Source organism: Heterodontus francisci, chromosome 23 (assembly GCF_036365525.1).
Source record: "Heterodontus francisci isolate sHetFra1 chromosome 23, sHetFra1.hap1, whole genome shotgun sequence".
Classification (NCBI taxonomy): domain Eukaryota; kingdom Metazoa; phylum Chordata; class Chondrichthyes; order Heterodontiformes; family Heterodontidae; genus Heterodontus; species Heterodontus francisci.
The window spans coordinates 16,853,846-16,879,493 of record NC_090393.1 but is presented as its reverse complement, the minus strand read 5'-3'; the positions used below and the strand labels follow the sequence as shown (position 1 = coordinate 16,879,493).

Genomic DNA, 25,648 nt, shown 5'->3' with positions numbered 1-25,648 from the left:
CACTGGCGAGGCCATCATACTCAATCTTGTCCTTACTTGACATCTAAACGTACACTTCTTAGCAGGAGTCACTGGATAGCAAACAGGAGTAGGAACCCTGGCAGATATTTCCCACTATCAAACAGGTGACAAGGTAAATTGTGGTCCCAAAATGCTACTTTTGTTGATATCTGGAGTCTCAACATAGAACAGGAAACAAGCATGGAACCTTCTGGTTTGTATGACTTAGTGCTGCACTGCGCAGTAACTTTATTCACTAGGACATTGAGATAACTTTAATCCACAAGGTCATGTGGTAGAAAACAATTAGATGGCGATTTAGAGCTTTCTTGGCTACCTGGTTATATGAGGGAATTTATGACAGAAGAAAGATGATGCATGTGGGAGATAAAGGCAGAACTTAAACAATTCAAATTTTCTAGTCTTCACTCAAGTGTTTTCCTTGGAATTCATTCCAGGTTAAATGGCAATAGGAATTTTCCTACCTTACATAGATAATTGTTTTTATAAAAAGCAGATCAGAGTTGGTGTGTTAAACTTGTCACTGCTGTTGCTTTTGTTTTTCCAATTTCTTTCGTTATAGTTCAGAAAAATGGATATACATCTGATAACTCCATCACAAAGACTGCCTACTTCCATCCCACAACACTTCCATCACCCCTACCTTAGTCCATCTGATGCTGAAATCCTCCTCCATGCTTTTGTTACCTCCAGAATGAACTATGTCAATGATATCCTGGCTGGCCTCTTCCACCCTCAACTTCAGCTTATCCAAAACTCTGCTACCTGCAACCTGTCCACTCTCCCATCACCTCGGTCCTCGCTGACCTACATTGGTTTCTGGTTTTCCCAACACTTTAGATCTAAAATTCTCACCTGCATGATTAAATTCTCTATGACCTCACCCCTTATCACCAATTTCAGCCCCAATTTCCCTGCATAAACGCCTCTGCTTCTTCATCCCTCCTCCTCCTTTAAGACACTCCTTAAAAAAGACATTTCTTTGATCCAGGTTTTTAGTCAGCATTCCCAACATCATCTTCCATGGAATTCAACTCAGAAATGGGTTGAAATAGATCCATGTTTAATTTTGATCAACAGTTATTAGAGTCAGGAACTTGGGATTCAGTACACAAAAATGTCATGCAGCTTCACGGTGGTCCTATTTGTATCAACTTACCAGCACAGCTTGTATTTAGACTGAAATTTATTCCTGTATGTCCAGTAGAACATACTACATCTAGACATGAATGCACAGGTGGAAAATAGTGAGAAAACGGTTGCAATTCTGGGATCAATATACATGTTATACAGTAGATCCCATCATACCAAAATAAAAGTACACCAAGAACCATTACGGAAATCAAATATTCAGTAGTGTCAATGCTCTGTTTTCAAAAAACTGGAAGCAATTCATTCCATGTAATCGAGTTAGACTGGCAATCATAGGTCCATTTCAGTTCTTATACAATGTCCAGTTAACAGTACGAAATGCTCCTGGAAGTGAAAACATTTTCCTCATTACAAACAAAAGTATATGATAATTAAAATGACCACAGCGCTTGCATTTAAGAGCTCTGAAATGATGAAACTTTATACTAAGACATTTACAAAAATAAAACTAATGGAAACAGGCATTAGCATATTCCCTAAAGTGACTATAGATGCTTTCCAGTAGTTGAGGTTTGTAATTTTCTAACAAATTACATAGCAATTTTGCTTTATTTTGCTGCTGACTGTAGCTTTGGGTTGTTACAAGGTAACATTTAAGAATGTTTAGGTTATTAGATGTTCGCAATGTGGCTGGAATAGCTGTTTATGTAGACAGTCAAATTGTGATTAAAAACAGTATAATTATTGTTTAAAAAGGGCACGTTTGGATCGGGATCCAGATCACTTCTGGATTATAATTTCGTCTGGGTAGCTGCACCAGCAACTTGCATTTCTTCTCCCTATGCCTTCAATGTTTGTGTTGATCAAGTTTCTTTTCAGTCTTACAAGTGCTGAAATCTATCACCATGTTGAAAAAGCTGCAAAACAAACCAAGGGGTCTATACAGATGAACAGGGGTATAAGCCACTTACACAAGTATAGAGATTAAGGTACAGACAGTCTCAAGAATCCCCAAGTTTCTACAGGGGTATTACTGAGTTTAACAAGTTAAAACCACACAGTTCATCACAAAGCACCATAAAATTTCCTGCTGCTTGTCCAACCAGGATCACCTTACCCATTAGGGCATTGACTTGCAGGGTTATCTGACACCAAATAGGAAAAATGCTAGCTCCAATAACAAGTCATACTTCTAGATCCCACTAACAAACCAGGCTTGGCTAGTCAACCTTCAACGGCGTGTTGTGATCGAGGCAGGAGGAGTGCACTGTTTATTCTAGTTCCACTTCTCCACAGGTCACAACATATATTTAGATTTTCCCACTTACCGATACGGTCATAAAACATAGAAAATAGGAGCAGGAGTAGGCCATTCGGCCCTTCGAGCCTGCTCTGCCATTCATTATGATCATGGCTGATCATCCAACTCAGTAGCCTGTTCCGGCTTTCGCCCCATACCACTTGATCCCTTTAGACCCAAGAGCTATAGAAACATCAACGGTCAATCATATACTCTATTTTTCTCAGAATAAAACACATTAACCAGGTTTCGTTAATGAACAACAACATAGTCAGTTTATTATAAAATAAGTCTTAACCAGTAATTAAGTAAAGCATAAACACAAAGATTGAGATTTTAAAGTTCTCTTTTTACCTTAGCCCCTCTCACACACACACATACACTGGTTAACTGGAAAAATAAAAGGGATTTTTGTTCAGAGCTCTTTTACAGGCAAAAAAAACACTTGGGCTGAATACTTGCTCATTTTTGAAGAAAACAGCAGATGAGATATGTTGTGTTCCAAAAATAGCATACAGTCTAGCCTCCAAATACACATAGGCAGGTCATTGGGATCTTTTAGAACAGTTCTTTTCAGGAGGCGTTGAGAATTAATTTCGCAGGCTTTTCTTCAAAGACAGGAGACAAGATGAATTGACACCGTGGACTTCTCAGGGTCTTTTAGAGGGGTGCTGGAAAGCTGAGCTGGGTTGTGGTCTTCTCTCCTTCCATGGGAATTCTCTTCTTCTGCAGGCTTGACTTTTTAAAATATTCAGCAAGAATCTGGTATCTTCCTCCGTGACACTTCTTCAGCAGGCTTGTCCTGTCAAGGGGTGTATGATTGTCACTTCTCTGCCCAAATCTTCCCCAATTACCAGGGTTTCTTTTCTATTTTTAATTTGTCATGTGAAAACCAGTAAACATTGTTGCCAAACTAGTTCTATGTCCTCCTGATGACTCTGTTGAAAAAAAACTGGTCCAACATTTCTTCAGTTTGACTATGAATTCCTTAAAAAATATTTTTAACAAAAACAGAAGGACTTTCATAACAGGTTTTTCAGGATCTGACTGACTCAGCTATTGTATTACCAAGCGTGCCACAGAAGAATTATTCCTTCATTCACCAGATGTCTCATCTTGGAGAGATCTTGATCTCAGAGGCTCCAATTACCTCATAGTTGGTCATTAGACAAATGATAAGTGAGTGGACAAGAGGTACCTGGAGCTTATCAGTGGCATGGTGAACAGCATAACTCACCATAAAATGTGAGTGGATTCTACCATCCTTCTGACTACAATTGGGACAAATGCATCTTAGGGTAGTTCCATCAGTTGGAACTGCAGAAATTCAGCAGTAGATTCTTGCCCATCGCACTCCAATTAGTATGTATTAATCCCTTGGGTGTACAGGTACTCGTTCTTAAACCTAAACTCCGCATAATGCCTTCCAGCAGCTGTCATAGAACATAGACATAGAACAGTACAGCACAGTACAGGCCCTTCGGCCCACGATGTTGTGCCGAACCTTTAACCTACTCTAATATCAAACTAACTACCTACTCTTCATTCTACTATCATCCATGTACCTATCCAAGAGTCGCTTAAATGCCCCTAACGTATCTGCTTCTACTACCACCGCTGGCAGCGCATTCCACGCACCCACCACTCTCTGTGTAAAGAACCTACCTCTGACATCTCCCCGAAACCTTCCTCCAATCACCTTAAAATTATGCCCCCTGGTGATAGCCCTTTCCACCCTGGGAAAAAGTCTCTGACTATCCACTCTATCTATGCCTCTCATCATCTTGTACCCCTCTATCAAGTCACCTCTCATCCTTCTTCGCTCCAATGAGAAAAGCCCTAGCTCCCTCAACCTTTCTTCGTAAGACATGCCCTCCAGTCCAGGCAGCATCCTGGTAAATCTCCTCTGCACTCTCTCTAAAGCTTCCACATCCTTCCTATAATGAGGCGACCAGAACTGAACACAATATTCCAAGTGTGGTCTAACCAGGGCTTTATAGAGCTGCAGCATAACCTCGCAGCTCTTAAACTCAATCCCCCTGTTAATGAAAGCCAACACACCATACGCTTTCTTAACAACCCTATCAACTTGGGTGGCAACTTTGAGCGATCTATGGACATAGACCCCAAGATCCCTCTGTTCCTCCACACTACCAAGAATCCTGTCTTTAAGCCTGTATTCCGCATTCAAATTCGACCTTCCAAAATGAATCACTTCACACTTTTCCAGGTTAAACTCCATCTGCCACTTCTCAGCCCAGCTCTGCATCCTGTCAATGTCCCGTTGCAACCTAGAACAGCCTTCCACACTATCCACAACTCCAGCAACCTTCGTGTCATCGGCAAACTTGCTAACCCAGCCTTCCACTTCCTCATCCAAGTCATTTATAAAAATCACAAAGAGCAGAGGTCCCAGAACAGATCCTTGTGGAACACCACTGGTCACCGAGCTCCATGCTGAATACTTTCCATCTACTACCACCCTCTGACTTCTATGGGCCAGCCAATTTTGTATCCAGACAGCCAACTATCCCTGAATCCCATGCCTCCTTACTTTCTGAATGAGCCTACCATGGGGAACCTTATCAAACGCCTTGCTAAAATCCATATACACCACATCCACTGCTCTTCCTTCATCAATGTGTTTTGTCACATCTTCAAAGAATTCAATAAGGCTTGTGAGGCATGGTCTGCCCCTCACAAAGCCATGCTGACTGTCTCTAATCAAACCATGCTTTTCCAAATAATCATAAATCCTGTCTCTCAGAATCCTCTCCAATAATTTGCTCACTACCGACGTAAGACTGACTGGTCTATAATTCCCAGGGTTATCCCTATTCCCTTTCTTGAACAAGGGAACAACATTTGCCACCCTCCAATCATCCGGTACTACTCCAGTGGACAGTGAAGACGCAAAGATCATCGCCAAAGGCGCAGCAATCTCTTCCCTCGCTTCCCGTAATATCCTTGGGTATATCCCGTCTGGCCCCGGGGACATATCGGTCCTCATATCATTCAAAATTTCCAGCACATCCTCCCTCTTAACCTCAACCTGTTCGAGCATATCAGCCTGTTCCACGCTGTCCTCACAAACGACCAGGTCCCTCTCACTAGTGAATACTGAAGCAAAGTATTCATTTAGGACCTCCCCTACCTCCTCCGACTCCAGGCACAAGTTCCCTCCACTATCCCTGATCGGCCCTACCCTCACTCTGGCCATCCTCGTGTTCCTCACATAAGTGTAGAATGCCTTGGGATTTTCCTTAATCCTACCCGCCAAGACTTTTTCATGTCTCCTTCTAGCTCTCCTAAGTCCATTCTTCAGTTCCTTCCTGGCTACCTTGTAACCCTCTAGAGCCCTGTCTGATCCTTGCTTCCTCAACCTTAAGTAAGCTTCCTTCTTCCTCTTGACTAGCTGTTCCACATCTCTTGTCATCCAAGGTTCCTTCACCCTACCATCCCTTCCCTGCCTCATCGGGACAAACCTATCCAGCAGTCGCAGCCAGTGCTCCCTAAACAACCTCCACATTTCTGTCGTGCATTTCCCGAAGAACATCTGTTCCCAATTTATGCTCCCCAGTTCCTGCCTAATAACATTGTAATTCCCCCTCCCCCAATTAAATATTTTCCCATCCTGTCTGCTCCTGTCCCTCTCCATGACTATAGTAAAGGTCAGGGAGTTGTGATCACTATCACCGAAATGCTCTCCCACCGAGAGATCTGCCATCTGGCCTGGTTCGTTGCCAAGCACCAAGTCCAACATAGTCTCCCCTCTAGTCGGCCTATCTACATATTGAGTCAGGAAACCTTCCTGGACACACCTGACAAAAACTGCTCCATCCAAACTATTTACACTAAGGAGGTTCCAATCAATATTAGGGAAGTTGAAGTCACCTGTCATCCTGAGACTAAGGTTTTCCTCTAACTAAACCTAACTAAATGACAGATGTCTACCTTCGGAACAGTGCAGGGTACCTTGCAGAATGTTTAGCAACGTACAAACCGCATTGGTGATCGAGATCAGTGTTGCCCAATATGTTACCAAATTGAGATGGGAACTGCATTTCTGATTAGTAAATAAAAATATATATACATCTTTTAGCCATTTGATCTCAACGCTCATATTAGCAAAGAGTGCACGTGTTTACTTTAGCCTTTTGTTCATTTGCATTTGTTGGCAAAATGGGAAGACAATTAGTAATGTGCACAAATGTTTTTCTGATCATGGTACGTGCTGTACTTCCTTGGTTACTGTTTTTTCGTTATCTGTTAAATTAGAATGCAACAAAGGTAAAACAACAGGACCTCAGTACCATGGAAACATCAATGTAGGGAGCAGTTATCATGGTCAACTCAATCAATTGGAATAATTGTTCCAGGCTAGCAGAAGGAAACAAGCCCATCCAATGATGAGGACATGTCATGGCAAAGGGCAAATAGCATCTAATCATGTCCGGGACGGATCTACAGCGTTTAATGAAAGAAAAATAAAGAAAATAGTTCTTTTGGAGAGCTGACCCATGCGCTACTGCAGCCTTCAATCAAGGACTGAGAATCAGCGAAAAATGGACGAAAATTTCACAACGAATGAGAAATCCAGTATGATGTCGTGGAAAGTGACGAGAAGCCACTTTGCTTTTTGTGCACAAAATTGCTTGACGACAATAAGGTAGATAATTTGGAGAAACATTTACGAACATATGAATTAGGAGCAGAAGTAGGCCATTCGGCCCCTCGAGCCTGCTCCGCCATTCAATAAGATCATGGCTGATCTGTTAGCATCTCAAATTCTACACTCCCATCTACCCCCAATAACCCTGGATTCCCTTGCCTAACAAGAATCTATCGACCTTCATCTTAAAAATATTCAAAGACCCTGCCTCCACCGCCTTCTGAGGCAGAGAGAGCATTTGCATTCTGAATTTATAGAAAATTTCCCATTTGTTTTCAGAAAAAAGTGCATGGAATTTCTAGACTGAAATCAATTCTTTAACAACAAAGAATGGTTCTGAAATCATTTCTCATCTTTGAACTTCAGCCACTTCCAAAACTACTGGTGTGAACAAAGTAAGTTTTTTTTGATGAGGTTGAAAATGAAATTACAATGACAGTCATGAACACTTTACTGAAAAAACTATGAACTGAAAATCAAACTACATTCTGCAGAGAATTCAAAAATTACAGTTAATTCAGACAGTTTGTTACTGTTTGCTGGATCTGTCTGGCTCCATCAAATCAGGAAGGTAAGGGAGGTGGTGTAGCTCTGATATTCAAGGACGACATCAGGGCGGTGCTGAGAGATGAAATAGGTTCTATGGAGAATGAGGTTGAATCCATTTGGGTGGAAATTAGAAACTCTAAGAAGAAAAAGTAATTGATAGGCGTAGTCTATAGGCCACTAAATAATATCACATTGGGGCGGGCAATAAACAAAGAAATAACTAATGCCTGTAAAAATGGTACGGCAATTATCATGGGGGATTTTAATCTACATGTAGACTGGTCGAACCAGCTCAGTCAGGGTAGCCTTGAGGAGGAGTTCGTTGAGTGTATCCGTGATAGCTTTCTTGAACAGTATGTAATGGAACCGACGAGGGAGCAAGCTATCCTAGATCTAGTCCTGTGTAATGAGACAGGAATAATTAATGACCTCATAGTTAGGGATCCTCTTGGAAGGAGTGATCACAGTATGGTTGAATTTAGAATACAGATGGAGAGTGTGAAGATAAAATCCATTACCAGGGTCCTGCACTTGAACAAGGGGGACTACAACAGAATGAGGGAGGACTTGGCTAAAGTAGACTGGAAACAAAGATTTTATGGTGGGACAGTTGACGAGCAGTGGAGGACTTTCAAAGCAATTTTTCAAAGTGCTCAGCAGAAGTATATTTCAGTGAAAAGGAACGACTGGAAGAAAAGGGGTAATCTGCCATGGGTGTCTAAGGAAATAAGGGAGGCTATCAAATTGAAAGAGAAGGCATACAAAGTGGCCAAAAACAGCATGAAACTAGAAGATTGGGAAAACTTTAAAGGTCAACAGAAAGCCACAAAAAGAGCTATAAAGAAAAGTAAGATAGAACATGAGAAAAAACTAGCACAGAATATAAAGACAGATAGCAAAAATTTCTATAAATATATAAAACGAAAAAGAGTGGCTAAAGTAAACGTTGGTCCTTTAGAGGATGAGAAGGGGAATTTAGTTATGAGATATGATGAAATGGCCGAGGCATTGAACAGGTATTTTGTATCGGTCTTCACAGTGGAGGACATTAATAACATGCCAGTAATTGACAAAGAGACGAACGTAGGTGAGGACCTGAAAACAATCATTATTACGGAAGAGGTAGTGTTGGGCAAGCTAATGGAGCTAAGGATCGTTAAGTCTCCTGGCCCTGATGGAATGCATCCCAGGGTACTAAAAGAGATGGCGGGAGAAATAGCAGGTGCACTGGCAGTGATTTTCCAAAATTCGCTGGACTCTGGGGTAGTCCCAGCAGATTGGAAAACAGCAGATGTGACGCCACTGTTTAAAAAGGGAGGTAGACAAAAGATGGGGAATTATAGACCGGTTAGCTTAACCTCTGTAGTGGGGAAGATGCTTGAGTCTATTATCAAGCAAGAAATAGCAGAGCATCTCGATAGAAATTGTCCCGTTGGTCAGACGCAGCATGGGTTCATGAAGGGCAGGTCATGCTTGACAAATCTTTTGGAATTCTATGATGACATTACGAGCAAGGTGGGCAATGGGGACCCAATGGATGCGGTGTACCTAGATTTCCAAAAGGCCTTCGACAAGGTGCCGCACAAGAGGCTGCTGCATAAGATAAGGATGCATGGCGTTAGTGGTAAAGTATTAGCATGGATAGAGGATTGGTTGACTAACAGGAAGCAGAGAGTGGGGATAAATGAGTGCTATTCTGGTTGGCAATCAGTCACTAGTGGTGTGCCTCAGGGATCGGTGTTGGGACCGCAATTATTTACAATTTATATAGATGATTTGGAGTTGGGGACCACGAGTAGGGTGTCAAAGTTTGCAGATGACATTAAGATCAATGACAGAGCAAAGTGTGCAGATGACTGTGAAACTTTGCAGAGGAACATAGATACATTGAGTGAGTGGGCAAAGGTCTGGCAGATGGAATACAATGTTAATAAATGTGAAGTCATTCATTTCGGTAGGAGTAACAGTAAAAAGGATTATTACTTGAATGGTAAAAAGTTGCAGCATGCTGCTATGCAGAGGGACCTGGGTGTCCTTGTGCATGAATCGCAGAAGGTTGGTCTGCAGGTACAGCAAGTAATTAGGAAGGCAAATGGAATTTTGTCCTTCATTGCTAAGGGGATTAAGTTTAAAAGCAGAGAGGTTATGTTGCAGTTGTATAAGGTACTGGTGAGGCCGCACCTGGAGTACTGTGTGCAGTTTTGGTCTCCTTACTTGAGAAAGGATGTACTGGCACTGGAGAGGGTGCAGAGGAGGTTCACTAGGTTGATTCCGGAGTTGAGGGGGTTGGCTTATGAGGAGAGACTGAGTAGATTGGGATTATATTCATTGGAATTCAGAAACATATAAAATTCTGAAGGGAATAGATAAGATACATGTAGAGAGGATGTTTCCACTGGCAGGTGAAGCTAGGACAAGAGGGCATAGCCTCAAGATTAGAGGGAGCAGATTTAGGACTGAATTGAGAAGGAACTTCTTCACCCAGAGGGTTGTTAATCTATGGAATTCCTTGCCCAGTGAAGTAGTTGACGCTTCTTCAGTAAACGTTTTTAAAGCTAAGGTAGATATCTTTTTGAACAATAAAGGAATTAAGGGATATGGTGAGAGCGCGGGTAAGTGGATCTGAGTCCACGAAAAGATCAGCCATGATCTTATTGAATGGCGGAGCAGGCTCGAGGGGCCGTACGGCCTACTCCTGCTCCTAGTTCTTATGATCTTATGAAATCTCAGCCAAATGATTGTGCTCCACTTTCACTTGCACTGGATGAATCCTGCAACATTTACAGCATCTCACCGTTAGTATTCTGCATAAGATTTGTTAAGTAAACCTTTGAACTGAGAGAACAGCTGTTGACACTTACAACACTGAAAAACCTGACATGTAGTTCCAACATTTTTGATGCTGCAAAACCTGGCATAGAAAGGGTTGAATCTGGAAAACCTGGTCTTAGCAGCTCCACCTATAGTGTTGATTATGACTAGTCTTTATTACACTGCTGAAAGAATATCTGAGTAAGATGGGAAATATTCAGTCATTGGTCTCCTTTCATTGTATAATACACTAAGAGAACCTTTGTACTCAGATAGCAACTGATGATTCAGTGAACAAGGCGATGGAAACAGGAAAAAAATTCTGACCCAATGCAATAAATCATCGGTAGTTTGTTGAGCTGCTGAAGGAGACTAATGCCCCTTATTCAGAAATCACACACTTCATGAAGGTGGGCTGTCTCACTGAAATATTGGAAAGTTTTATCAATCTGTTACAACCAGAGGCTTTCTTGACGAGAAAGGCAAAATGAACAATTTCTCCCAAATCAAAAATGAAGCTTGGCAGAGTAACTTGTTCTTCCTCAGCAATATCAATAATCACCTCACTGAACGGAACATGAAACTGCAGGGAAAAGGAAAGACAGATTGTGACCTTGTATGTTATTTTGCTGAAACTTCAGGCAAAGCTGAAACTGTTCATTTAACAAATGGAAGCCCAAGACTTTATTCAATTTGCAAATTTGCAGCGCTTTGCAGCTGACCATGATTTTGCTCATCTTTGAAATTTCCTGGCAAAATTTGGGAAGGAATTGGCTGATTGACAATTTCAGTCTGGCCTTTCAGTTCATGAAATATTAGGAACTCTCAAACTAGTGGAATTGCTCTCTGTGGACAGACATGGATTGAAAGTGGATTTGCTGATGCTGTTAAGTGGCTAAATGATTGAAACTGACCAAAAGAGAGCGGGGCTCGAGGCCCTCACCTACCTGAAGACCGGAGCGACGGCAGGCTCTCTCTCTCTCTCTCTGTGCCGACTCGCGCTGAGGTTCAAAAGAGGGAAAAAAAAGACTTAGTGACATCACAGGAAATCTGTAAGCTGATTGGTTGGGTAAGTAACAGCCCTTAGTGCCTGTAAATAGCTTAAAAAATCAGGGGAGAGGAAGTTCTTTTTTTTAAAAAACCCTCTAAACCCACCTTCTAAGTGATAAGGTTAGTACTACTAAAGTGTGTTTTATCAGTGCAATTTATTAATAATTACTAGTGATTACTTTTTTTTTATATATAGTAAGTAGTGGTTTTTAGGGAATCAAGGTCCCTAGCGTAAATGATCTCTAATTTTTGAGAAATTTAAGGGAATAAATTAAGGGTAGGTCATGGCAGGGCAGCTTGGCAATGTGGAGTGCTTCTCCTGTGCAATGTGGGAAGTCAGGGACACTTTCAATGCCCAAGGCAAACATGTGTGCAGGAAGTGTCTCCAGCTGCAGCTAATCGAAATCCACGTTTCGAATCTGGAGCGGCAGTTGGGGACACTGTGGAGCATCTGCGAGGCTGAGATCATCGTGGATAGCATGTACAGGGAGGTGGTCACACCACAGGTAAAGACTGCTCAGGCAGAAAGGGAATGGGTGACCGCCAGGCAGAGTAGAAGAACTAGGCAGGTAGTATAGGAGTCCCCTGGGTCCATCTCCCTCTCTAACACATACTCCGCTTTGAATACTGTTGGGGAGAGATAGCTTCTCAGGGGAATGCAGCAAGAACCAAGTCTGTGGCACCATGGGTAGCTCAGCTGCACAGGGGAGGAAAAAGGGTGGGAGCGCTATAGTGATAGGGGATTCAATCATAAGGGGTACAGATAGCAGTTTTTGTGGCTGCAAACATGACTGCAGGATGGTATGTTGCCACCCTGGTGCTCGGGTCAAGGTTGGCATGGAGCGGCTGCAGGACATTCTGAAGGGGGAGGGTGAACAGTCAGAGGTCGTGGTTCACATTACTTTTCATCTGTGTTCACTATGGAGAAGGATGATGTAGGTGTAAAGATCAGGGAGGGGGATTGTGATATACTCGAACAAATTAGCATTGAAAGGGAGGAGGTTTTAGCGGGCTTAAAAATTGATAAATCCCCAGGCCCAGATGAGATGTATCCCAGGCTGTTATGTGAGGCAAGGGAGGAGATAGCAGGGGCTCTGACACAAATTTTCAAATCCTCTCTGGCCACAGGAGAGGTGCCAGTGGACTGGAGGACAGCGAATGTGGTACCACTATTCAAGAAGTGCAGCAGGGATAAACCAGGTAATTACAGGCCGGTGAGTCGAACATCAGCAGTAGGGAAACTACTGGAAAACATTCTGAGGGACAGGATTAATCTCCACTTGGACAGGCAGGGATTAATCAAGAATAGTCAACATGGCTTTGTCAGGGGGAGATCATGTCTAACAAACTTGATTGAATTTTGCGAGGAGGTGATTAGGTATGTAGATGAGGGTAAAGCAGTTGATGTGGTCTACTTGGACTTTAGTAAGGCTTTTGTTAAGGTCCTGCATGGGAGATTGGTCAAGAAGGTAAGAGCCCATGGGATCCAGGGCAATTTGGCAAACTGGATCCAAAATTGGCTTAGTGGTAGGAGGCAGAGGGTGATGGTCGAGGGGTTGCTTTTGCGATTGGAAGCCTGTTACCAGTGGTGTACCGCAGGGATCGGTGCTGGGACCCTTGCTGTTTGCAGTGTACATTAATGATTTAGACGTGAATATAGGAGGTATGATCAGCAAGTTCGCAAATGACACGAAAATTGGCGGTGTCGTAGACGGTGAGGAGGAAAGCCTTAGATTACAGGATGATATAGATGGGTTGGTAAGATGGGCAGAGCAGTGGCAAATGGAATTTAATACTGAGAAGTGTGAGGTGATGCATTTTCGGAGGACTAACAAGGCAAGGGAATATACAATGGATGGTAGGATCCTAGGAAATACAGAGGGCCAGAGGGACCTTGATGTACTTGTCCATAGATCACTGAAGGCAGCAGCACAGGTAGATAAGGTGGTTAGGAAGGCATATGGAATACTTGCCTTTATTAGTCAAGGCATAGAATATAAGAGCAGGGAGGTTATGATGGAGCTGTATAAAACACTAGTTCGGCCACAGCTGGAGTACTGTGCACAGTTCTAGTCGTCACACAATAGGAAGGGTGCCCCGAGAGGGTGCAGAGAAGATTCACCAGGATGTTGCCTGGCTGGAGCATTTCAGCTACGTAGAGAGACTGGATAGACTAGGGCTGTTTTCCTTAGAGCAGAGAAGGCCGAGGGGGGACCTGATTGAGATATACAAAATACTGAAGGGGCATAGACAGGGTAGATAGGCAGAAACTTTTTCCCTTAGTAGAGGTGTCAATAACCAGGGGCATAGATTTAAGGTAAGGGGCAGGAGGTTTAGAGGGGATTTGAGGAAAAACTTTTTCAACCAGAGGGTGGTTGGAATTTGGAACACTGCCTGAAGGGGTGGTAAAGACAGGAACCCTCATAACATTTAAAAAGTATATAGATGAGCACTTGAAACGCCATAGCATACAAGGCTGCGGGCCAAGTGTTGGAAAATGGGATTATAATAGATAGGTACTTGATGGCCGGCATGGAAACGATGGGCTGAAGGGCCTGTTTCTGTGCTGTATAACTATGACTCTGTGACCATGCTGAAAATGTGGTAAAATGCCCTGAGGGCAAATATTCAATTTTGGAAATTGTCACTAAAAATAGAAAATAGGAGGAGTAGGCCATTCGGCCCTTCTGGCCTGCTCTGCCATTCAAAAAAGATCATGGCTGATCTAATCCCCTACCCTATTCCTGCTTTCTCCCCATATCCCTTAATCCCTTGGGCATGAAGAAATATATCAATCCCCTTCTTGAATATATTTAAGGACTTGGCCTCCAGTGGTAGAGAATTCCACAGGTTCATCACCCTCTGAGTGAAGAAATTTCTCCTCATCTCGGTTCTAATTGGCATACCCCGTATCCTGAGACTGTGACTCCTGGTTCTGGACTCCTGAGCCATCGGGAATATCCTCCCTGCATCTAGCCTGTTTAGTCCTGTTTGAATTTGAATTTTATAGGCGTTTAAATGAGATCCCCTCTCATTCTTCTAAATTCTAGTGAATATAGGCCTAGTCGACCCAATCTCTCCTCATACATCAATCCTGCCATCCCAGGAATCAGCCGAGTAAATCTTCTTTGCACTCCCTCCAAGGTAAGAACATCCCTTCCTCAGATAAGGAGACCAAAACTGCACATCGTAAACTATGTTCCATTATCAACTCAATTTGGAAGCCAACATTCTCAGCAATTATCCTGATGAAGTTGAAGTACCATGCACAACTGCTGGAGAAAAGTCTAGAAGTTGCACCAAAATGTTATGCACCTCAAATTTTTGCTAGCATTCCAAATGTTGGTGAAAGAGAGTGCAAGGTTTCACAGTGAATGCTGGTAGACGTTTTTTAAGTAAATATACACATGAAGTACATCTCCCTGCATTGTGAGTACATACAAGACATTTTTTTAACTAAAATTAGCTAAAATAGTATCGCTGTAGAGATAGTGGTCACTGGTCAGCCATTACTCGTTACCAATTGCTAATTCCAGGCTTTCAAGCAAGCGACTTTGGCAGAGATGCGCCTACCGCGGGGCTGACTCTCCCTCAAGTGATGAGATGTCAGCTATCACATTTCCACAGTAATGATCAAGTACTTCAAGGTATAAAAGGGTGTCACGAAGAAGTGCTTTATGTCGAATAATGATTTTTAATCCACCAGCTGGAAACCCGAATTGAATTTTAAAAACAGATACTAAAGATGACTTGACGCTTGCAGCTAAAGATGGCTACCCCAATTTGCATCACTGTACCTTCCACATTCCAATACAGTGAGATGGAGACAGCAAGTCTGCAAAGACCCATCAAGAACAATGACCTGGGGAATCTGCACGAACTACATATTCCCATTAGCAAGGCATCAAAGCCATCACCTGAGGCATTCAACTGGTAGAGACGAACCACATAATGTAATCACTTGAGCAATGGGACCCTAACTGTGAGAAGGAGATTCTTAGACATGGTCAAATTAAGTTGCAAGAGGGAATACACTAGTAATGACCATGCTCGAATCACTGGGTGACAGTCATGTGACAGGTCCACCCTTCGTGTGCTTAAGCTTCAGTTTTCTCTGCAGTAAGCAGACAAACAGCTCGACGCTGACGAAAGAAGACCAGAGTGAGATCCCTCCTTCCTTTTTCTCTCTCTCCAACCCATCTTGCAAGCTTCGAACCCTGTTTGCTGACCGTAACCACCCAGGGATGCCTCTGCTCCAGACAGAGACTCCTTGAAGGAAATCAACCCTGCACTACTGTCTCCAAGAGAACAGCCAAACCAGCTGTCCACATCTTCAAATCAGAAGCCTCAGGACCACGAAAGGAAAGTCGCACTTCCACTGATTTCAGCCTGAAGCCAGTCGAATCATCAATCTCCACAGACTGTATACGCCTTTTATTTCTCTGGACTCTAATTTGACCAATCTATCTTCTCCCCTCACTCTGTAATCTATTTGTGATTGTGTGAACTTCACATGCATGTGTTTGAGAAAGTCAGAGCGTATATTATTTTGCTTGGATCCATTTAAGTATAATAAAGATAACCTCTTTCTTTGTTAAAAAGAACAGGTGTTCTTGAGTTTATGAATACAGTGTATAAACAGTTAATACTCACTGAATTGGCAAGTATCGCCTTTTCAAAAAGCAAACCTGTTGTAGTCAAGCAAGGAGGGAGAAAAAGGGGGAACCATTCAACCCTTCCTCATCTGATTGTAACAAAGGGCTAGACAGAATTAAGTTCATTCTACTCTGCTCCAAGAATTAAGGATCTCAGAAGAGCAACTAAACATACCAGCATGATTTTTTTTTTAAGTAGATGTGAGGTATGCCCCTGCAAAGGCTGCATGGATAAATATTTAAAAATCGAATGAATGCATGTTGGGTGAGAACAGGATTGGGTATGGCATGAATAATGACAACTAAGGCTAGTTATTGTAGGGTGACTGGCACTCATGCAATCTCACACTAGTAAAGAGTCAATTCCTTCAGAAGAGATGAAAACTATATCATGGAACTGGGTGGGGGTAGGGAAATAAATAAATCGGTTAAATATGCTGCTCCAACATTCTCAGGAGCAGGTCAGTAATAAAGCACTATTTCCAGAAGTCTGGGAGTATGTGGTTTGCTGCCCTTTTTGACAAGGAATGATTTATGTCCACAGGAAGGTTGAGAAAAGGAAACACTAGATTAGAAAAAGTGAAAAGTTTGGGCTGAATATAAGGAGAATAGTAACATCATCTGGTGCAAACATGGAGCTTTTCTCTAGCTGTGTTAAAGACACACTATTAGGGCAATTTCATGGATGTTTAACATTGCTTCTAGACTACGCCACAAATGAGAACATGCTCCTAACTCAGGCAATAAATCAACAAGAATCATAACGAACACAAAAAATGTCACTGATGCAATTTTACACAAAAAAATGCAGCTCAAAAATATTAAATTGGTGCTACAATAACTATCCTGTCAAGCAAGCACATTGGTAAAACAAAATAAACAGTAAATCCCAAATCACTGTTCTTTGTGTGCAGACTGCAAGCTGAGTGTAGAGATTCGAGTTTGGCGAGTGGCGGGTTCGGTGAAGGTAGAGGTGTTGTTCCATTTTCCTACTTTTTTAACCCTCCAGTATTTGGTTCCGGCTTTGGTGCAATGGAAGGAGCTGTTTAGTGAGCACCTGGTAAGCTATTCTACTTAGAATAAATAGTCTGTAAAGTTAAGGTATGGCAGGGCAGCTCTGCCGAGTGGAGTGTGCAGCCTGTGAAATATGGAAGTCATGGACGCACCATGTGTCCTAGACAAACACATCTGCAGAAAGTATCACCGACTGCAGAGGCTTGAGCTCCGGGTTTCGGAACTAGTGAGGGGGCTGGAGTCACTGCTGTGCACCGGCGAGGCGGAGGACTATGTGTATAGCACGTTTAGGGAGGTGGTCACACCACCGGATAGGAGAATGCAGGCAAATAGGGAATGGGTGACTGCCAGGCAGTCTAACAGAACCAGGCAGGTAGTGCAGGAGTCCCCTGATATGATCTCACTCACTAATCGGTTCTCCATTTTGGATACTGGCGAGGGTGACGGTACCTCAGAGGAGTGCAGTTAGAGCCAAGTTTGTGGCACCACAGGTGGCTCAGCTGCACAGGAGGGGAGGAAGAGGAGTGGAAGAGCAGTAGTGATAGGGGATTCGTTAGTTAGGGGAACAGTCAGGCATTTCTGCAGCAGTTAGCGTGACTCCAGGATGGTGTGTTGCCTCCAAGGTGTCAGGGTCAAGGATGTCACGGAGAGGCTGCAGGACATTCTTCTGAGGCGGGGCGGTGGGTGAACAGACAGAGGTCGTGGTCCACATTGGTACTAATGACATAGGTAAGAAGTGGGGGCTGAGGTCCTGAAAGCAGATTTTAGGGAGCTAGGAAGGAGATTAAAAAGCAGGACCTCAAACATAGTAAACTCAGAATTATTCCCAGTTCCACGTGCAAGTGAACATAGGAATAGGTGAATTGAACACATGGCTGGAAAACTGGTGTAGGAGGGAAGGCATCAGATTTCTGAGACATTGGGACCAGTTGTGGGGCAGGTGGGACCTGTACAAGATGGACGGGTTGCATCTTAGCAGGACTGGGAAGAATATCCTCGCAGGGAGATTTGCTAGTGCTGTTGGGAAGGGTTTAAACTAAATTGTCAGGGGGATGGGAGCCTGAGAGGGAGCTCAGATTGGAGGGAAGCAAAACTGGTAACTTGTCTGGGGTGTGGGAACCAGGAGCAAGTATTAGAGAGGAATACTAAGGTGCACAGAATACTGGGGGAGATAGATAGCACAAGAGTAGGGAACAGTACGTGATTAGGTGAGGTCAGAGTAAGGGAGAATGCAATAAAGTCTGAATCAGGGTTAATGTGCATGTATGTGAATGCACGGAGTGTGGTTAACAAGACTGGTGAGGTACAGTCGCAGATTGCCATGCGGAAATATGATGTTGTGGCTATAACAGAGACCTGGCTCAAAGATGGGCAAGGCTGGGTATTAAATATTCCAAGATACAAGGTGTTCAGGCAAGATAGGAAAGGGAAAAAAGGGGGAGGGGTGGCGGTATTGATTAAGGAGAGCATTGCAGTGCTGGAGAAAAAGGATGTCCCAGAGGGGTCGAGGTCAGAATCAATTTGGCTGAGCTAAGGAACAAAAACGGTGCAGTTACAATGCTCGGTGTTGTCTATAGGCCACCAGCTAGTGGGAAGGATGTGGAGGAACAATTTTGCAAGGAAATTACAGAGAGGTGCAAAAAATTATAGGGTAGTTACAATGGGGGAATTTAATTATTCAAACATAGACTGGGATAATAGTAGTGTAAAGGGCAGTGAGGGGCAAGACTTCCTAGAATATGTTCAGGAAAATTTTCCACAACAGCATTTTGCTAGTCCAACGAGAAAGGAAGTAACGGTCTGCAAAGGAAACCCGACCTGAGCCCGAATGCTGCACCCGGAAGTCCGACCCGACCCGAACCTGACACGTTGTCGGGACCCGTTGGGGTTGGGTTGGGTAGCAGGCCTTTACCCATGTACTGATGTAAAGGCCTGCTACCCAACCCGACCCTGACTGGTCCTGACGACATGTGTCGGGTTCGAGTCCGGTCGGACTTCCGGGTCCGGCATTCAGGCTCGGGTCGGGTTTCCATTGCAGACCTTTAAAAGGAGGCACTGCTAGACCTGGTTATTGGGAATGAGGTGGGCCAAGTGGATCAAGTATCAGTAGGAGAGCATTTAGGGGATAGTGATCATTGTATCATAAGGGTTAGGCTGACTATGGAAAAGGACAAATAGCAATGCAGGGTAAGAATAATTAACTGGGGGAAGGTCAACTTCAATGGGGTAATAATGGAGCTGGGGGCAAATAAATTGGAGTCAAAAGCTGGCAGGAAAACCGGTAGATGAACAATGGGCTATCCTCAAAGAAGAGATAGTTCGGGCACAGTCGAGACATGTTCCCTCGAAAGGGAAAAGGAGAGCAAACAAATCCAGAGCCCCCTGGATGACAAAACAGGTAGAGATAGAGATCAAGAAGAAAAAGTGTGCTTATGACAGATGTTAGGTAGAAAATACTATTGAGGACCAGGCTGAATATAGAAGGTCCAGAGGGGAAGTGAAAAAGCAAATAAGAGAAGCAAAGAGTGAGCATGAAAAGAGACTGGCAGCTAGCATTAAAGGAAATCCCAAAGTTTTCTGTAGGCATATAAATAGTAAAATAAGTGGTAAAAGGAGGAGTGGGGCTGATTAGGGACCAGAAAGAGGATTTACACATGGAGGCAGAGGGCATAGCTGAGGTATTAAATGAATACTTTGCATCTGTCTTTACCAAGGAAGAAGATGCAACCTAGGCAATGTTGAAAGAGGTGATAAGTCAGGCACTAGAAGGGTTTAAAATTGATAAAGAAGTATTAGATAGGCTGTCTGCACTTAAAGTGAATAAAGCCAGATGAGATGCATCCAAGGATACTGAGGGAAGTGAGGGTGGAAATCGCAGAGGAATTGGCGATAATTGTTCAGTCATCCTTAGACTCGGAGGTCTGGAGAATTGCAAATGTTACACCCTTGTTCAAAATAGATTGTAAAGATAAGCCCAGCAACTACAGGCCAGTCAGTTTAACTTCAGTGGTGGGGAAACTTCTAGAAAAAAAAATTCGGGACAAAATCAGTCACTTGGACAAATGCGAGTTAATTAACTAAAGCCAGCATGGATTTCTTAAGGGAAAATCATGTTTAAGTAAATTGCTGGAGTTTTTTGAGGAGGTAACAGAAAGGGTTGATGAGGGCAATGCTGTTGATGTGTCGTACATGGACTTTCAAAAGGCATTTGATACAGTGTCACACAACAGACCTGTGAGCAAACTTGTAGCCCATGGAATCAAAGGAATGGTAGCAACATGGATACGGAATTGGCTGAGTGACAGGAAACAAAGAGTACTGGTTAATGGATATTTTTCAGGCTGGAGGAAGGTTTGTTGTGGAGTTCCTCAGGGATCAGTGTTGGGACCCTTGGTTTTTCAAAGTTTGCAGATGATACAAAACTTGGGAGCATTGTGAACTGTTAGGAGGATAGTATAGAATTTCAGAAGGACATAGACAACAGAAACATAGAAAATAGGGGCAGGAGTAGGCCTTTCAGCCCTTCAAGCCGGCTCCGCCATTCATTATGATCATGGCTGATCACCCAACTCAGTAACCTGTTCCCGCTTTCCCCCCATACCCTTTGATCCCTTTCACCCCAAGAGCTATATCTAACTCCTTCTTGAAAACATACAATGTTTTGGCCTCAACTGCTTTCTGTGCAAGCGAATTCCACAGGCTCACCACTCTCTGGGTGAAGAAATTTCTCCTCACCTCAGTCCTGAAAGGTTTACCCCGTATGCTTAGACTATGACCCCTGGTTCTGGACATCCTTCCTGCATCTACCCTGTCAAGTCCTGTTAGAATTTTATAGGTTTATATGAGATCCCCTCTCACTCTTCTGAACTCTAGTGAATATAATCCTAACCAACTCAATCTCTCCTCATATGTCAGTCCTGCCATCCCAGGAATCAGTCTTGTAAACCTTTGCTGCACTCCCTCTACAGCAAGAACATTCTTCCTCAGATAAGGAGACCAAAACTGCACACAATATTCCAGGTGTGGCCTCACCAAGGCCCTGTATAATTGCAGCAATACATCCCTGCTCCTGTACTCGAATCCTCTCGCTATGAAGGCCAACATACCATTTGCCTTTTTTTACCGTCAGTTGCACCTGCATGCTTACCTTCAGCGACTGGTGTTCGAGAACACCCAGGTCTCATTGCATATCCCCCTCGTTCAGTTTATAGCTGTTCAGATAATAATCTGCCTTCCTGTTTTTGCTACCAAAGTGGATAACCTCACATTTATCCACATTATACTGCATCTGCCATGCATTAGCCCACTCACTCAACTTATCCAAATCACCCTGAAGCCTCTCTGCATCCTCCTCACAACTCACCCTCCCACCCAGTTTTGTGTCATCTGCAAATTTGGATATATTACATTTAGTTCCCTCATCTAAATCATTAATATATATTGTGAATAGCTGGGGTCCTAGCACCGATCCCTGCGGTACCCCACTAGTCACAGCCTGCCATTCTGAAAAAGACCCGTATATTCCTACTCTGTTTCCTGTCTGCCAACCAATTTTCTATCCATTGCAATACACTACCCCCAATCCCATGCGCTTTAATTTTACACACTAATCTCTTATGTGGGACTTTGTCGAAAGCCTTCTGAAAGTCCAAACAAGTTGGTGGAATGGGCAAACAGGTGGCAGATGAAGTTCAATGCAGAGAAATGTGAAGTGATTCATTTTGGTAGGAAGAACATGGACAGACAATATAGAATAAAGGGTACAATTCTAAAAGGGGTGCAGGAGCAGAGGGACCTAGGTTTATATGTGCATAAGTCATTGAAGGTGGCAGGACAGGTTGAGAGAGCGGTTAATAAAGCATGCAGTATACTGGGCTTTATTAATAGGGGCATAGAGTACAAGAGCAAGGAATTTATGTTGAAGTTGTATACGACACTAGTTCGGCCTCAACTGGAGTATTGCGTCCAATTCTGGGTGCCGCATTTGAGGAAAGATGTGAGGGCATTGGAGAGAGTACAGGAAAGATTCATGGGAATGGTTCCAGGGATGAGGAATTTCAGTTATGAAGCTAGATTGGAGAAGTTATGACTGTTTTCCTTGGAGAAAAGATGGCTGAGAGATGATTTGATAGAAGTATTCAAAATCATGAGGGGTCTGGAAAGAGTCGATAGAGAGAAACTGTTCTCACTCATGAAAGGATCGAGAACGAGGGGGCACAGATTTAAAGTATTTGATAAGAGAAGGAAAAGTGACATGAGGAAAAATTTTTACACGCAGCGAGTGGTTAAGGTTTGGAATGTGCTGCCTGAGAACATGGTGGGTGCAGGTTCAATTGAAACATTCAAAAGGGAATCAGACAGTTATATGAAAAGGAAGAATGTGCAGAGTTACGGGGAGAAGGCAGGGGAATGGAACTGAGGGAGTTGCTCTTTCAGAGAGCCGGTGTGAACATGATGGGCCGAATGGCCTCCTTCTGCGCTGTAACAATTCTGTGATTCTTTGGAAATCTGCTTTATGATAAAAATGTTATAAAAACAGATTTGTTGTATTCATTACTCTTTCATTTTGGGTTCATTCCAAGTATTCAAATGGATCATTAATTATGGAAAGTGAATATATTTTCACATCTGCACCATATCTGAAGCAAAGTGCATGTCTAAAACTGGGAGGAAATTAAACCCCAAGACCAGGCAAGGGTTGCCCCTACTCCAAGCTAATACAAAGAGCCCCAGAATTATTTAAAAGCAAAATACTGCAGATGCTGAAATCCGAAATAAAAACAAGAAAAGCTGGAAATACTGAGCAGGTCTGGCAGCATCTGTGGAGGGAGAAGCAGAGTTAATGTTTCAGGTCAGTGACCTTTCATCAGAACTGTTCCAACTCTGTCTTCTGTCGTTAACCAATCCTCAATTTATGCTAATAGATCACCCCCAATACCATAAGCTCCTATCTTGTGCAATAATCTTTTATGTGGCACCTTATCGAATGCCTTCTGGAAATTCAAATATACTACATCTACTGGCTCCCCTTTATCAACTCTGCTTGTTATATCCTCAAAGAACTCTAGCAAATTTGTCAGACATGATTTCCCTTTCACAAAATCATGTTGGCTGTTTGATTGCATTAAGTTTTTCTAAATGTCCTGTTGTTTCTTCCTTAATAATGGACTCTAGCATTTTCCCAATGACCGATGTTAGGTTGACTGACCTATATTTTCCTGCTTTTTGTCTCCCTCCCTTCTTGAACAAGGGTGTCACATTAGCTGTTTTCCAATCCGCTGGGACCCTCCCGGAATCCAGTGAGTTCTGGAATATTTCGAACAATGCCTCCATTATCTCTGCAGCCACTTCCTTTAAAACCCTTGGATGCAGGCCATCAGGTCCTGGCGACTTGTCTGCCTTTAGTCTCATTAGTTTGTCAAATACCTTGTCCCTCATGATAGAGACTGTTACAAGATCTTTCCTCCCATTAGCTCCTTGCTTATCTGATATCTGTGGGATGTTTATAGTGTCCTCCACCGAAGACCGATGCAAAATATTGGTTTAAATTATCTGCCATTTCCCTGTTCTCCATTATCAATTCTCCAATCGCATCCTCCAAGAGTCCTACGCTCACTTTAGCTACTCTTTCTTTTTATATATCTGTAGAAGTTCTTGCTGTTTGTTTTTATATTTCTTAACAATTTACTTTCATAATCAATTTTCTCCCTCTTTTTTAGCTTTTTAGTCATCTGCTGCTGGTTCCTAAAAAATTCCCAATCCTCTGGCCTACCGCTAGTTTTCGCCGCTTTATATGCTTTAGTTTTTGATCGGATACTCTCCTTGACTGCCTTTGTTAACCACGGGTACTTCATCCTTCTCAGAGTCCTTCTTTTTGACCGGGATAAATTTTTGCTGAGTGTTATGAAATATCTGCTTAAATGTCTGCCACTGCTCATCCACAGACCTTCCCCTCAGTCTATTTTCCCAGCCCGCTTTAAACAACTCTTTCTTCATACCTCCATAATTGCCCTTGTTTAAGTTAAGGACATTGGTTTGAGACCATAGTTGCTCGCTCTCAAACTGAATTCGAAATTATACCATGTTGCGATCGCTACCCCCAGAGGATCCTCAACTACGATCTCTTATTAATCTTGCCTCATTATACATTACTAGATCTAAAATAGCCTGTTCCCGGGTCTGCAACATATTGCTCTAAGTAACAATCCCTGATGCACGCTACAAATTCGTCTTCCATGTTACCTTTGCCAATCTGATTTATCCAGTGCAGAATAAAATCACCCATGACAATTGTAGCGCCCTTCTTACACACCTCTGTTATTTCCCAATTTATACTTTGTCCTACAGTGAGGCAACTCTTCGGGGGCCTATAAACTACTCCCACCCGTGACTTCTTCCCCTTGCTATCCCTTATTTCCACCCAAACTGATTCCACATCACGATCTATTGCACCTATATCACTACTCGCCATTGCACTGATACCTTCTTTTATTAACAAAGCTACCCATCTCATTTTCCTTTTTGCCTATTGTTCCAGAATATCGAATACCCTTGAATATTGAGTTCCCAGTCTTGGCCACTCTGCAACCACGTCTTTGTGATTGCTATCAAGTCATATTCATTTATTTCTATTTGTGCCATCAACTCATCCACCTTGTTACAAATGCTGTGTGCATTCAGATAAAGAGCCTTAAGCTCTGACTTTTTACCATTATTACTCATTCTAGTTCTAATTTCTGCTGCACTCTTCTGCTTATATTTTCTGCCCCTTCCTGTCACACTTTGATTACCATTCACCTCTTCACTACCCTGCACCTCTGCTCTCTCGTTTCTTTTTGATTTTTTAAACTTCCCGTCAATTGAACCCTCCCCCCCACTAATTAGTTTGAAGTCCTACCTACAACCCTAGGTATACAATTCGCCAGGACACTGGTCCCAGCATGGTTCAAATGAAGCCTGTCGCAACGGAACAGCTCTCTCCTTCCCCAGTACTGGTGCCAGTGCCCCATGAATCGGAACCCATTTCTCCCACACCAGTCTTTGAGCCACGCGTTTACCTCTCAAATCTTATTTACCCTACGCCAATTTGCACGTGGTTCGGGTAGCAATCTAGAGATTATTACCTTTGTGGTTCTGCTTTTTAATTTAGCCCCGAGCTGCTTATAGTGCCTCAGCAGAACCTCTTTCCTACTGCTATCTATGTCGTAGGCACCTACATGGACCACAACAACTGGATCCTTCCCCTCCAAGTTCCTCTCCAGCCCAGAAGAGAGGTGTCCTTAACCTTGGCACCAGGTAGGCAACACAGCCTTCGGGACTCCCCGTCTTTGCTGCAGAGAACAGTATTTATTCCCCTAACTATGCTATACCCTATTTCTACTATATTTCTTTTTTTCTCTCCCCCCCCCCACTTGAATGGCACTCTGAACCACAGTGCTGTGGTCAGTTCGCTCACCCTCCCTGCAGAGGAGAGAACAGAAGGAT

General features: G+C 43.1%; 1 protein-coding gene across 3 annotated transcripts in view; it reads right to left on the bottom strand.

Annotated features, from left to right (window-relative positions):
• fam222aa (family with sequence similarity 222 member Aa) overlaps positions 1-25,648 on the bottom strand; it is a 354,535-nt gene that overhangs the window by 11,760 nt on the left and 317,127 nt on the right. For 2 of the 3 annotated variants that reach the window (XM_068054765.1, XM_068054764.1), the window contains exon 3: positions 11,393-11,446. The exons of the other annotated variant lie outside the window; for it this stretch is intronic. In XM_068054765.1, coding sequence (XP_067910866.1) covers positions 11,393-11,446 — 54 coding nt within the window. The remainder of the gene's footprint in view (positions 1-11,392; positions 11,447-25,648) is intronic. 3 annotated transcript variants of the gene reach the window in all.